The sequence below is a fragment of the Aythya ferina genome (assembly GCF_964211825.1).
Source record: "Aythya ferina genome assembly, chromosome: 16".
In the NCBI taxonomy this organism is placed as follows: Eukaryota; Metazoa; Chordata; class Aves; order Anseriformes; family Anatidae; genus Aythya; species Aythya ferina.
The window spans coordinates 15064312-15079558 of record NC_140315.1 but is presented as its reverse complement, the minus strand read 5'-3'; the positions used below and the strand labels follow the sequence as shown (position 1 = coordinate 15079558).

Below are 15247 nucleotides of genomic sequence, written 5' to 3'. Positions count from 1 at the left end.
TGCTGTACTTAATTCTCTCTTCCATTCACAGTATCCTCTCAGATACAACCGATTCCTTTAACCATAAATGTACGTGTATGGATAAAAGCTGTGGAATAGCAGTTTATGTACATCTCCGAATGCGTTAAGTATTTCCCAGATAGATAAGCAGCTCTCTGAGCTGGGGACAACTTCTATTTTTCAATACAATGGAGTGAGTGAGGGTCAATAAACTATGAGGAAAAGACAGGCTGAGGGGAGAGAGGCCATAGGCTTACTGCCATGCATTTGTTTAAAAGAAGTGAGAAGAATGTGAGGAAGACTTATATGCACAACACTCTTCATGAATGCAGTTAAGAACAGATATAGCATGAATAGACAGCCTTCTAAATGCTGCAAGAAAAGGCAGCAAATGCTATTATTCAGAGATGCAATTGGCTAGTGTAGAACAGAAAAAAAAATTAAACTTTAGACCTTCAGAAAAATATTTGTAATAAAAGTGTCTATATTATCTGTTCCCTTTTTTTTTTGTTTGTTTTTGTTTGTTTGTTTGTTTGTTTTTTGGAACAGAAGCACATATGGAATCATTTCTGAAGAGCAGAAACTATTTCTCTACCCCTTCCCCCAAAAAGCTGGTGTCCAGGAATATATGCCTGCTAAACTAACTTTTTTCCTTGCCTTTTGAAACAGATCCAGGTTTGCCTCTCAGACTGCTTTTGACTGCACCACTGCACCAGACAGTAGCAACACATTGAATCTGACATGATTCTTCCCGGTTGTACTGCTGCAGATGGAATTCTGAGTATGGAGAATGAAAACTGATAGGACTTGTTGGTGTTCCTTCTGATATTGCCTGGCAAATCTCTGATCAACAGCAAAGGTACTAAAACTGTATTTGTAAATTTAGGAAGCTGGCCTTTTCTCTTTCCCTGCTCACTGGATTAAGTGATAGGACATGTAAAATCAGTTTTTAGTTTTTATGAAGAAAATTAATTTCACCTGCCTATGAAACTCAAGGGAGAGACCAGTAAGGAAGAAGGATTTTTCTTTTTGGTTCAAAAACCTATTAGTGTACGTTTCTGGAAAGCAGCCTTAGTACATATTGCATCATGCTATAGCTAGATATCTGTTGACTTGTATGAAAATTAAATACATATTTCTTAAATAAGCATAGAAGCTGAGTATAATTTTTCACACCAGTGGTTTTGCTATTGCATGAGAACTTTCTTAATCAAAGTTTATCTCAAAGAACAGACACTGACAGAGATGAAGTAATAATGTGGTTATGAAATAATCTGCTGGAGGAAAAACTGTTTTCACAAGTGGCTATAGGAACAGAATAGCCAATGTATTTCTTTGGGTAAAGCACACTTTGCTAAATTCTTTCTACTCAGGCATTTCTAGTCTTTACAAAGAGCAGATAGTCTCCCTTGTGTCATTTTTAATTGATTTTTTTTCACTGCATTACAAGAGATCATTGGCACCAGTCCAGGAAGTGGCAAGCAGCAAGTAGGGAATCCATCAAAAACTGGCTCATTGATCACTGGGTCTGATGAAATAATTAGTATTTGATATTTTCTGTACGGCCTCAAACTGGTATTTTGACTTCAGAAAGTGAGAGAAAATCCCTTTATGCCAGAAGACAGACCACTGAGCAGAATTATAATTTCAAAAATGCTTCAGCGTACTTAGTCATTTTTAGGAATCTGCTTGTAGGAATGGCTAGCAGTTGCTTTGTTTCAGGCTCACCAAAAGGAGCAGTACCCTTTATTCACTCTCTGTTCAGCAAACAAGTCAATTTTGGGACATTGTATTTATGATGGGGGGAAGTCAGGCAGTGCAAAACATTTCAGTGCATCTGTTCCCAAGCATTTGTAGACCTTCAAATGTACTCAATACTTAAAATCCTCAAAAAAGAATCTTGGGAACCAACAAAAATGTTGAAAGGATATCATATTATCATCAAAGCTGTAGTAGACTTCAATCAGTGTCACACAATAGTTTCAAGATTTAGGCAGTTCTGTACGCTAATGAAATCTGTAAGATGAAACAGTGTATAACAAGTCATATCTGAGGATCCTTTGTGAGTTTGCAAATATGTTGTTAACTCAGTAAATTTTTCCACAGTCCTGTTTAAAAATGTGGATAATGTGTTTACCTCTTCAGCAGGTGCATTTTTGATACAGTAAACAAAAATGTCATCGCAAAGCATCCCAGAACCTTAAAGAAGATTGCTTTTTATGTGTCAAAGCAAGAGTTAAGAGTTGATGCCCTGCTAAATCCTTAAATTGCTGCCAAATTTGAGTGTAGAGTGAAAACTTCCTTGTGTATGTAGGTAACAGCTTATCAACTGTGAATTTTTCAAGTTTCTGTTTCTGGTTGGCACTAGAAAAATATTTAGTTCCTTTGTTTTATTTATTTATTTATTTATTTTCTTAGGAGTTGGATTATTTTAGGCAAATAACCTTTTACTTCTTTGTGGAGAACCTTGCTGTTCCTTTGGGGAAGGGGTGTGGAAGGAAAAGTATAAGTGAATACGTTTCCCTCTCCCTTACAGGAGACCTGCAAACAAAAAAGAAGTAGAAGCCATTAACCTACCTTATTCAGAGAGAACACTAAATCAGAACAATATGGCACAGCATAGTCTTGTCCTTGGATTATTCATGATGACTGTTTTGTCACTGTTGGATGGAAGTTCAGCTTTCCTGTTAAATCAGCGTCTGAAGGGAAGATTTCAAAGAGACCGTAGAAACATCCGCCCAAACATCATCCTTATTCTCACTGATGATCAGGATGTAGAACTTGGTAAGAGCCCAACATAAAGAGAATTTTCGTTAATGAGTATGGCACTTCTTTTCCTTCAAGCTAGATACTTGTTTTAAAAATAATGATTTTTTTTCATTGCAAAAAATAGAATAGAACAAGTAGCAAGAACCTACCTTTATGCAGGTTTCCAGCTGCATGCAATTGAAAGCAAAAAGTAGTCTCCATTTAAAATGTCAAACTTCCTGTTTCTGTGGAAATATGAGATTCCTGCCTATCTGTCTTCATCTGTATGTCTAAACTGTGCTTCTGGCAATTGCAAGTATAACCTGGGAAGCTACATGCCTAAGCAGTAGGTTTAAATTCATAACTGATTATTGTACTATGTAATTACCCAAATTTCTTGTGTAATTGCAGACATTCATTACATAGACAATTTTAATTTTAATTACTTAAATCTTACTTAACATTCATACTACTCTCAGTATTGTCCATTTAGATGTGTAGTTAATTACTGACCAAAATCACTTAGTATGAAAAGGTTCTATGGTGCTATTCAATGCTACGTTAATTGTTGAAGAAAGGAGATGAAGATTAAACACACTTTGCCTAATGATTTGGAATAATGAATTAACTGACAGAGATTGGGTTTTGTTCTATTTCCTGAACAAGCTTACATGTATATTTACAAATGTTGTCTGTAGTTAGAACTGATGAACACAAACCAGTTTATATTAGGAATTTTGCATTAAAAATGTGCTTTTTAAGTCAGTATAAAGCCTGGATCATTTGAAAGATCAGAGCTGCTATATGTGTGGTCTGGCAGGTTTGTTTGACGAGCTACTATGCCAAATTTCTAGTATGGATGGGAAAAATTGGAAAACAGACCTGAAAGAAGAAATAAAACACAATAGTAAAGTTAATTGACTTATATTACTTCTACACTTCTCTAGCTGAGAAATTAATTACAGCAACGTGGCGGTATTCTTACAGATGCTTCCTTTTTATTAGTATTTCTGCATGTCTGTGATAGTTTAGATGTCATATATTTCTCCAAGGTGGCTGAGAAGCCTGCTATAGCAGTAAACTCACCAAATAAAAATTTAATTGAAATGAGTAGGATCAGAAGATTTTTCTTTTTGGTTGTCACCTCTTTTTTCTTTTGGAGAATGTTTATTCTAATCACAAATAAAGGAGTTTTAATAATGTATATCCAAAAGAACCTAAGTACATTATCTTGCATGCTCAGAAGGTGGTCCTAAAAAATTTATCATCTTCTATTTTATGGTAGTCTGCTTGTTTCTGATTCAATTGTCTAAGTTCTTGGGCAGTATATTTCTCTTCTCTGATAATCTGATGCTTTTCAATTTCAAGCATAATGGGCATGTGTCCACACAAATTAGGATCTAACTAAGGAAAATCCATCTGATGAAGCTGAGATTTGATATTTGTCATTTGCCACTAATGGCTTGGCAAGACCCAATATTTGTTTGAATTAATTTTTATTCTTGTGTATTGTCTGGTGAGCTGTCCAAGTTAATCAAAATTGCCGTTTGTGGGGATTGTGGTTAATGCATTTAAGAAAGATGAAAACAAGATGTGAATCACCAATAAAAGCTAAGGAAAACTTGGAAGCTATGAAAGTGTAGCAAAGAAAGCTGTGCATAACAAAGATTGCAACTGCTTCTAAGAATGTTCTGTAACTGATGGGTGTTGGAACTTTTGTTTTTCTATTGTGGCAACTTTTGAGACAAAAGGGAAGGCAACTAAATCTCAACAGCCTTTCTTCATTTAATGTAAGATAGATTTAACAATGTAACAGGAGTAAGTGGAGTTTACCAGAGGGAGATGTTGTTGTCCTCTCAGCAAACAAGTTCAACTTCTTTTACTATTTTTTATTTTCACTGCTTCTAGTCACAAGTTTTACTTCGGAAACCAAACCCTAGTTTTGTATTGAATAAAAGGAAAAGACTGGTAGGGGACTGATGAAAAGGATACAGAATCTCCAGGTCAAAGAAGAACAGGCATAAATTGTAATGGATACAGATGGAAGATGACAAATGAGAATACCAAGAACTACTGAAATATGCACACTCAGTTGACTGTCTTTTTAATCAAAAGAGTTGTACTGACAACCTGAATATAAAGAAGAGGAATACACTGATGAGGAGAAAGAATTAATTGGAACCAAAGACTTTTTCCCCCATTAGATCCATGTAATTCCATGTTAGTCTAATGCTGATGTCTGCTGTGTGATGGCCTCAGCATCTTCAGCTCCTTAGGTGTGCCTACTGTATTGCTGTGCTTTAAGAAATCAGCTTAGTTCATTATCTCGTAGTTGGAGAAAAATCTGATTATTTAGAAAACATTTCAGCCTCGTTAAATCTGAGTGAGAGGTGATTCATACGTTACTACACGTTCCGATGTGTGAAAACACTAAGGTGTCACAACAGTAATGTTTTTTAGTTATACACAGGGATTAGTGTCCTAGTTTTGTCAAAATTGAAGATGAGCAAAGAAAGGAAATGAAGATGTGAAAAGGTTGTCTAATGAGGTTCAAACAGAGGGCTTTAGGGGACAGTACATTCTGGGTTCCAGTGAACTTACCTGCATATAGATGATACTTCTCAAATTGGGCTTCAGAGTTGACTAAGTCATTTGGGACTAAATAACAGTTCTTAAACTTGGTGGACCTCCCTAAAACTCACGTAAATTATGACTTCTGACAACAAAGTACAAATGGGAAAGTCAATAATATTTCATGAACAACTGTTAAATTAATTAAGGACTTTTTAAGTTAGTTTTTATTGCAGTCTTATTGAGCAGATAATAAAGCATCCTCATAGTTGTACAAGTTGTTATATGCCAGTAAAGGTTTTTCGTAATTCTTTTTCCAATATTGCATACATTTGGAGAACTGAATATAGTTAAACATTTTGCTCTGTTAGATAATCTTATCTTGGTAGCATTAGTAAATGTACTCAGTTCTACACTACTATAGCGTAGAATGTTTTCTAATGTATTAAAAAGTGAAGTTATGTTCAGTGTCATATCTACTGCAAAATGTGAGCAAGATAAGCTGCTTCACATTGCTAACACTGATGATCTAATTGAATGTGTCTCTAGCTAATAGAGAATATACGAAAAATAGTACGCAGTATTGTACATTTTTAAAATCACAATGAATGTGTGTATAAAATCCCATGCATTTTGTCTTTAAAACATTTTTGTATGTTCAAATAAGAGTGTTTCTGTGTGAATCAGAATCCATCCTGGAATCCAGAAATCATATTTTCAAAACAACAAAAATAAATTTTCAAAATAAAAAATAAAAATAAAAAAAATAAAAATAATAATAATAATAAAATTAAAAAATAACCTGTAGGTCTAGAAATATGGACCTTTGGATATGTTTTTAACTGCCTCGTGTGTGAGCTTTTCCGCAGTATCAAGACCTCATTAAAAATACATGGAGTTTTACTTAGTTTTCTCTATTAACATTAGTCAAAATATAAGCCTTATCTTTAAAGCGAACTGTGAAAAGGCACTAAACAAAGTTTTGGACACCACACAAGTTTCAAGTGGAATTTCCACCTTGACTTTGCTTTGCTTTGTTAAGTGAGCAGCTTGAGTGCATCAAATTGATTAAATGCATATTTGCACAGTACTTCCATAGACTTCTTGCGTTTTGAAAGTAGCATAGACACTTCACATTTAGCTCTGAATCATTTTTATTTATCATCAGTGATTTTAGACAGCTAACAGACCATTTTCTGAATAAAATATTGACACTTCAAAGCATGACTTCTCATGGTACATCAGCTAATGAAACCCCAAAAGATTTTCCAACTCAAAATATGATTTGGTGAGGTTCCAGCTGCTGATTAATACACAACTACTATTCTGCTACAGAAAGATCAATTTGCACTTCTTTTTTTTTTCCACAATTCTGTGTTTGTATTGGAAGCAGGCTGAAGAAAATAAGTTTCGGTTGGCTGGTTTAATGCTGTTTGAAATATTTAAAGCTGGCCTATTTAAGATTGCACGGAAGAGTATGATAGATTTTTACCTTCCGCTGATCTGTCACTCTGTATTAGTTCTCAAGCTGGGGAAGCAGATTAGATCATACATATGTTTTTGTACTAAAGACTGTTGATATATAGATCCTTGTCATTACAACAGTTTTATTAAAGAAGGTTACTGTCCCCAAGGGGAGTCTTAACATGTACTGTTATTTATGCCCAGATGCCTCTGTCGTTTAAAGGAGTTGTTAGATTGTATTTTAATATTGAAATGACAAAACATTATTTTGGTCTGACTAGTTATTTTGGGGCTAGCTCATAAGATGACACAGAGGAAATATCCACAGTTCTCAGCCTCACATAATAAATTGACTGTTACAATCATCAGTGGTGTTAGCACTTTTGAGGAAAGGGAGGTTACTCCCAAAACACGTTTTCTTATCCTACAGTTTTGGAAACAAACAAAAAAATCTTTTTGTTTAGAAACTTACTTTTGATATGTGAAGTTTAACAAGTTCGAAAGGGAGAATGAAATAACCTGCCTTGGTTCTTGTACCAAAGTGATATGACAGGGACGTACTCTGATCTGAATGTGCAAACAGGTTTCATTTATTTCTTTATAATATTCATTTCAGCAAAATGATCTTAAGAAAACTAATGCCATGGCAATTTCAAGATGAAATGACCTGCCATAGCTATTAACCTTCCTTTGTGGTGCCAGAGAGTCAGGTTCCGTATGTGGCTTATGACCATTTTCCCTCTAGGTTTTGACTCCTGGTTATATCAATGTGCCCTGTATCAAATCGACTTACTGTTGCAATTTCACAATGAAAGCCCTGCCTAAAGAGCTTAGAAGAAACCTAAACCTATTATTGACAGAAACAACATACAGTTTGTGCCAGATGGTTGCAGGATGCATTGATTAAAGCTGAACTATTAATCCAACTCAACCTTGGGTAAGTTAGCCCCAATGCTCCTCCAGCACGAGCCCATACCTTCATCTCCATGTTGTCTGCTGGCTTTCTCTGCTCATAAAAAGAAGGGAGGGTTGGTGTTGGAAAGGTTTGCTCTCCTTGGCAGGGTCATACTGTGACAGGTATCTTTATAAGTTCTTTAGAAAATGGAAATTTTTCCTAGATCGAGTACGCTGATGCAGTTTTAACTGACAGACACTGATGGGTAAGGAACATGGAAAGCCTTTTTTCTTCTGATCCTTCATATTTCTGTGCATAAGGAGAATTCTGATATGGATCAAGATTTAACTAGCTGTATGTCTGTGGTAAAGATGCATTGTTTGCCCAAAGTCTTGCCTTAAAAAGGAAACAGAACAGCCATTTGGCAGCAGCGTGGCTTTTACTAACAGCTGACAAAAGGACTTTGACTCCCATTACCCCAATTCATCCAAGTCTCTGCCAGCTAGACTTGCTATTTGTTTTTAGATGATGGTTACTACTTGTCCCAAGTGGTCATCTAAAATCTGATTCTGCAGAATTAAACATAAGAAAACTTAGAATTTTAGGTGACAGCATTATCAGAATGGGTTAGGTGGATAGACAGAACACAATGGCCTGGTGATGGAAATTCTGATGAGGGTTTTGCTCTGTCATTGCTTCTTTCAGAAACCAATACCAGCTAATATGACATATCAAGGGAAATAACTTTATATCCAGAGAACAAGTCTAGTAGACCCTGCTTGAACAGCAGGTTTAAACTAAATAATCTGCAGCTGTCTTCCAGCCTCAACAGTTCTGTGATTACACCCTCAGCCAAAAGGGTTCTTCTGCAAAAGCAGAAGGTTGGCACAAAAAGCAGTGCATCAGGTGCCTTCAGAAACCAAGGATTAAATAATGCTTAAGGAATATGCAAACTTTGGTCAGGGTTGCTACACAAAGTTAATTTCACCCTCAGGCCGTGTTGTCTCAGCCTAATTCATGCTGCTTCTCGCCTTCAGCTACTGGAACAGTACTAGTGGCTCCAGAAAGGCTGCACAGATGCTCTTGGATACAGTGGGAAATCTTGAGCTTGGAAAGAAATTCAAAAAGCATTATGATTTATGTCAACAAGTTTGAGTTCAGTCTTAAGTTACGACTTCAGTATTTGGTCCTTCTTGAAACAATGGGAGAACTTTGCAAGTGGGGAGAAAGTAATCTCTTTGGATTTGGATTCCCTGTGAGTTTACAGTGCCATTACTGCAAGTGGTTCTTTCTGGTCTCTGATGTAACACACATCTTAGTTAGCTCTATTGACTTAAGACGAGAGGATATTTCTGAGATTCTTTTCTTTTTCCAGGGTCTATGCAAGTGATGAATAAAACAAGGCGGATCATGGAACATGGAGGTGCTCATTTCATCAATGCCTTCGTGACAACACCCATGTGCTGCCCGTCTCGCTCCTCTATTCTGACGGGGAAGTACGTCCACAACCACAACACTTACACTAACAATGAGAACTGCTCTTCTCCATCCTGGCAGGCTCAGCATGAAATACGTACGTTCGCTGTGTACCTCAACAACACAGGATACAGGACAGGTAGGATCAAGACCAGCTCTGTCTGAAAGCTCCCTTAGCCTTCTTAGTAGAGAGGTTAACGTATAATATTTTAGTTTGTACTTGTAATGGACTGGAGCAGTGCGGGATGCTATAGCTTCAGTTGTGTGTGTGGGTTGGAGTAAATATAAAAACAAAACCGAAAAGGTTTTTTTAGAGGCTGCAAAGAAGAAAACGTGTGCTGTAGGAATAGAATTTCTTGTTACAGGACTAAACCCAAGGCATAGCACATGGGAAATATGCCCTGTAATGTGTAGAAAAGCCATGGAAAGTATTATGGAAAGGAATTAGTAATTTGAATTTTCATAAAAGAGGTATATGATCAAACTAAGAATACAAGACAAGGGACTGCCCCTTCTGTATTTTGGGGCAGAGCAGTCAGCTGGATTGGTTTCTCTGGACAGTCCATTCCCAGAAAGGTGTTTATTCCTCAGTTGTTTTTCATCTTAATCAGCAAAATCAAATGTACTCTTGAGAAACAGATTATCCTCTTTGCATGCAGTGCTTCTTATGAATAAAGACCGCGTAGAAAGGATTTCAGAAAATACGCAGCACTTGTTTCACACCTGTTTCTTTCTTACACTCTCTGGATGTGAGATTTAGGTTCTTGCTGACTGCAGTGTTTCTGTCACATTTCTTGCTAATGCGTTTTGTCATATTGAAAAACTGGCATAAACCTGGACCTATTCATGTTATTTATAGTGTATATATATACTGTAGTAGTACAGTTGTTACTGATAGTATACGTTTGTGAATTGAATTTATAGTATGCGAGGCTTGATCATGATGATGCTTCCAGGAAAGAGTATAAATCTTGAACAGTAATAGTAACAAGATCTTCTTTTTCTTTCTAAACATTCACATGAGTTGTGCATGTCATCACTGTAAAGGCTTAGTCTTAAAACAAATAGGTAATTTCCTTGTTTTGTTTTTTCTAAAATAAAGATCTGAATTAATCTAGAAAGGAATAAATTAGGGGAAGTGCGCATACTTAATGAATTGGTTGCTGTTTCCTTCCATTTATCATTCCTGGCACTAATACCAGTAATCATATGAATACCACACCAAGGTTAATGTTTTATTCTTCACAGATCATTTGTTTTGTGTTTTCTGATATTTGTCTGTTGTAATAATTTTTATATTTAGTGACTATGTTTTGAGCACCTGTGAGTTCTACCAACTTCCACAGCTTTTGCAGGTGTCCTGGTATTCATGTGTTACATTTTTTACATTAAGTTAATATTTACATGTAGTCCCAAGGTCTTTCTGAATCTATTCTATTTTCAGTTAATCCTGTTAATTTGCAAGCCAAATGTGTTGGAACATGCAGAAATAGTACTTTTATAATTAAAAAGCAATCTTCAGGTATAAAGGAGATTTTCATTCATGTAGTTAAACATGATGTATTATAAAAATTTTAATGGATATTGCCATTACTAAATGTTTGTGTTGATTTCTGGTCTCTGATTAAAATTTTGTGTTAACCATTGTGAGGGATCTGTAAGAAGGTATTTCTTTTACCTGTTTTTTTTTTTTTTCAAATATCTGATCAGATCTGCCCGTTTCAGAAACAATTTCAAAACTAGCCTGCTAAGTAGAATATTTTGGATATTATGAATACATTCTTTGACATGGCAAGTCCTTGAACATGACTACAGTAAATAAAAGAAGGTGGGGAGAGCACTGGAGTTAATTCGTAGATTTTATCTATTTATTTTGAGTTCCATGGTGTTACTGGTTTACCCTGAAAACACAGTTTAGCTTCTTTTTTTGAAGAAGAAGAAAAGGAGGCCATGATTAATAAAGTCTTCTCAGGTTTGCTTTTATATGTAAGTTCACAACTCTGGAATGAGAAGGCTGTCATTTTGGGAGAAAGGTTGATTTTGTTTTCTTTCTTAATTCATAAGCCAGGCCTTCTTCCTATATTTCCCTTTTCTCATTTAAACTTAAAAGAAGAAACTGTGCTCTCCTACTCCATTTAAGCTTCCATCATTTTCCCCCCCTTTCTGCCACTTATTTCACATCTTCTTGCCCTTTTCTCTATTCATGGCTATCTCCTTGTTTTGTTCTATCTAAAAAGATGATTCTGCTGTGAGTGTTCATCCTGCAATGTAATATTTCTCCTGTGGCAGTGGCATTTGTGGTTTGGATCTATATAGACTTGTGCTGCTGCTGGCGCCTTTGGGAAATGTGCAGGTGGTGTGCAGGCAGGAGGGATCAGTGTGGTGTGGGATTCTCCTCCACAAGTTGCAAGTAAAAAAATAAGATAATAAATAGAAAAGGTGTGGCTTTCCTGTAAATTGTTCTTAGTTTCAGCCTTGGTTGCCAGTTTTATATCATTCAACCTTGGCACTTTACAAAGTTTTATCAACCTTGTTAGGCACTGGACTTGGCAGAATAGAAGTGAAAGTAAGAGGCTGAGCTCAAGGGAATTTCTGTCTTTGGCTTTAACAGTCAGGATTTCAGCAATCACGTGCAAGACTCAGTCACTTCATGTGAATCAATTAAAATAAATATTACAACAAGGCAAAAGGCTAGCTTTTCTTCCTACAAAGGAAGCCATTAAGGCAGTCAGCGTTACAGGTAAGTCTTCCTCTGCATTAACCTTTCTCACAATCTTAAAAAATGCCAGTGTTGTGAATAACATCTAAAGGACTGTATTCTCATTACGTAGCCAGTACATGTAGACACCAGATCCTTAATCTCAGTACATTAAACAGTCAATCCTGTTTTGAAGAGCTTCTCACATCATTGTCCTACTACACATCATGAAGAATCAGGCAAGAAGGACAATTTATTTAAGTAAACCAAGTCATTTGATGAATTCGTCTTCAGAAAAGTCCATGTAAGCAACATCTGAATCACCAGTAACTTAGAAGAGCGATTACTGGCACTTCAGCTTGGAGCAACAGATGATTAGGATGGAAAAGGAGATCCTACAACAAACATTTCTGAACGTGAGAGGATTTCTCTGCCAAAGGTTCCTGTGTAAACATATAGAACAAAAATGTTCTGTTTTCCAAGAATATACGTAGCTCTTTCTATGAGTCATCTTTTAAAATGCACAAGGCATTGTTGCATGCTTGTTTCCTGCAACAACAAATATGTTATATTTTATTGGAATACAGATTTAAATTTTCCCTTGGACATTACTTAATGAGAAAAGCTTCTCTTTTCCATTTGCCTGGCTGGCCAAACGATTAGGTCTCAAAGTTAGCGACTGATTCCAGAATACTTTTTCAGCCTTATCTGCAGTCAGGAAATGAAAATACATACTTACTTTATTAAATTCAACAGAATTAGGGATGGTGGGCCAAATTCATACTGGCAAAAGGACACTCTTGCTTCAGTAACTCTTTTATAAAAAGAGAGCTTTTATTAATTTATGTTAGGGCTTAATGTGGCACAGTATGCAGCAAATGCAATACATGTTTTGGCTAACTTACCATCTTCGTTCCTGTTGAGCAGTACCCTACAGTACGGCTAACCCTATTCAATAAATTAACCTGCTAAAGAAGGAAAAAGCTACTTGTTGTGTGGTAATATGTGAACATCTCACTCTGATGGAAAGCTGCACTTGAATTATGCAAGGAATTAATATGCGCCATTTTGCACCATTTGTGTATTTTGAACCTAGAGAAAAGTCATGGCTGGAGGTCTCTCTGCCATAATACATTTCTTGGGAATAAGAGTAATAATCATTCTTACCACTTTCACAGGGCTTTACAGTAATTAACTAATGAATTAATTAAAATTCAGTGACAGTCTTTCATTTCTTCCCTTTAATATTTAGACTAAGATGATACAGTGGTCAACGGCATTCAAATAATTATTTTTTCACTTCACTGTCTGAGCCTGTGACATTTTAAAGTGATTTTAACATTAAATGGTAAGATAGAAGAGAAAGGCTATTGGTAAATGTTTATTAAAGGACAAATGAACATGAAAAATATGTGACCAGATGTTAATATCTTTATACGTGCCAGGAGAAAAGTACTGATTATCAGTTGACTGCTGCAGAATTTTCTCTCCATGATAGTTGGATTACAGAAATACTTAAAAGCTTAACTGAAGTTGTTCTCTGTGTATAATTGCTTGGTAGGGAACAACTGGTAAACTGAAGAGTCAAATCGTAAATAGAGAATAGTGAAATACTTTCTGCAAGGTCAGGTGCAGGTAAAGAACAACATTAAGAAGAGATGCAAGTTCTCATTCGCACTCTGATGCCCTAGCCACTGTGCCATGCTGCACTTCTCTGTCATCTTACATGCATATAGACAGGTTGTCTAAGTCAGAGTGACATCTATATGCAGGACAGCCGATGAAGAGCTGAGGGCCATCTTTTAAAATAATGACTAAGTGAATTAGGAGTCAGGCTTGATTTTTAGATACGATTTGCATAATTAGGAACTGAAGTGTTACAATATTAACCTCTAATATATCTAGGTGACTTTAGAAAACTGGATATCAGGTTTCTGAATTATTTAACATGAAGATAAATTGGTTCCCTGAGATCTTCTCTCTGTATATAAACAAAAAGGGCTGTCAAATAATGTCTGTTATGCGGTTTAAGGCCATTAGACTTCAAATAGTGAGAAAGAAAGCTTCATCCTACTGGATATGTCATGATAGCTGTTACTACAAAGGGAGACAAAGAACCTCTGCTGCATAGCCCCAAACCAATGACTCTGGCCATGTTACTTCTTCTGTCTGACTTGGTCGTTTGTAGCGAATTATTGAGTTGGAATATCCTGCAAATGTTTTGGAGAGTGACATTTTCAAACAAAAGTTATTTCTAAGTTTCCTACCTCATGTATGTTAAAGACTTTTTTCTCCCAGCTCTAAATTCACATCTGTGCTATCAGTTGGCTTTGAATCAAGCACACATACATCTTCTCCCTCTGTTTCTATGAACTGAGCTCAATGCCTCAGTAATTTCACTTTAAACATATTTTAATGTATGATACTGTGAAGTGGGAACACACGAGGTAGAGTTGTGGTCTCCTGAGGATTATGCAGAGGTTGTACAAACGGCACTCATCTATACAGCTGCTATTTCACCATCTGTCTTTTGCATGTAGCTTTATATTATATTTTAACCATCCTGGAGCAAGGAATATTTGTGCTTCGGTGAATAAAATCACTGAGTAAAATCCACAAGATAGCCTGCAATCAAATACAACCTTCCAGGAATCCAAGATGAATGCATCCACAACTACAGAAATAAGCCAGTGTATGTGGCTCCCTTCTTTCCAGGCATATTTTATAGCCCATTGCCCTCTCTCTTATTTTATCCCCTTCTCCCTTTTCAACATAAAATGTTGTAGATTTTGAAAAACAGCTCTTTTTTTTTTTTTTTCCTACTATAATGTACTCTTCTGATAGGATGCCAATTGGAATTGTAATACTGTAAGTGTATTACACCAAAGTGGAATAGTTTGTTATACATCATTTCAAGCAAGAAGCAATTCATAGCTTGATATTACTTCAGAAGTAGGATTATCACTTCATAGCATTCAGAATAGCTGAAAGCTACACAGAATATTTGCACATTTGAAAATATTTTTAAAATCTTTGTTAGTTTACTTACTAAGCCAATAGGTTCCCGTACTTTTTAAGTTCTTCATCTTCCTAGGCTGAATGACTTCTTTCAGTGCTGTGTTCAACATTAGGTAGCATAGTAGCAAAAAATGAGAAGAGGTTCCCTCCTTTTCTCATTCCAGTTTAAGATCTTCGTTTGCCCAGCTAGCTATTTAGGCCTTGTGGCATCTTCTTGCATTCTTTTTCTCTGTTTTTCCACAATGCTGTTTTTTTGATTTAATTCAATTTAACTTAATAACATTTATTGAATACAGTTGTCCTAAGCTGGTCTTTGCTTTATGTCCAGAGGTGTGAGTGTCCCATTGGACCACATGGTTATACACTTGCCCTGTAGG

The 15247-nt window shown here is 36.1% G+C and overlaps 1 protein-coding gene across 16 annotated transcripts in view; it reads left to right on the top strand.

Moving 5' to 3' along the window:
* Positions 1-15247, top strand: part of SULF2 (sulfatase 2) — a 167872-nt gene that overhangs the window by 100612 nt on the left and 52013 nt on the right. For all 16 annotated transcript variants that reach the window (XM_084537682.1, XM_084537683.1, XM_084537684.1 and 13 more), the window contains 3 exons: positions 670-859; positions 2537-2784; positions 9054-9293. In XM_084537682.1, the coding sequence (XP_084393808.1) occupies positions 2610-2784; positions 9054-9293 (415 nt within the window). In that variant the 5' untranslated portion in view covers positions 670-859; positions 2537-2609. The remainder of the gene's footprint in view (positions 1-669; positions 860-2536; positions 2785-9053; positions 9294-15247) is intronic.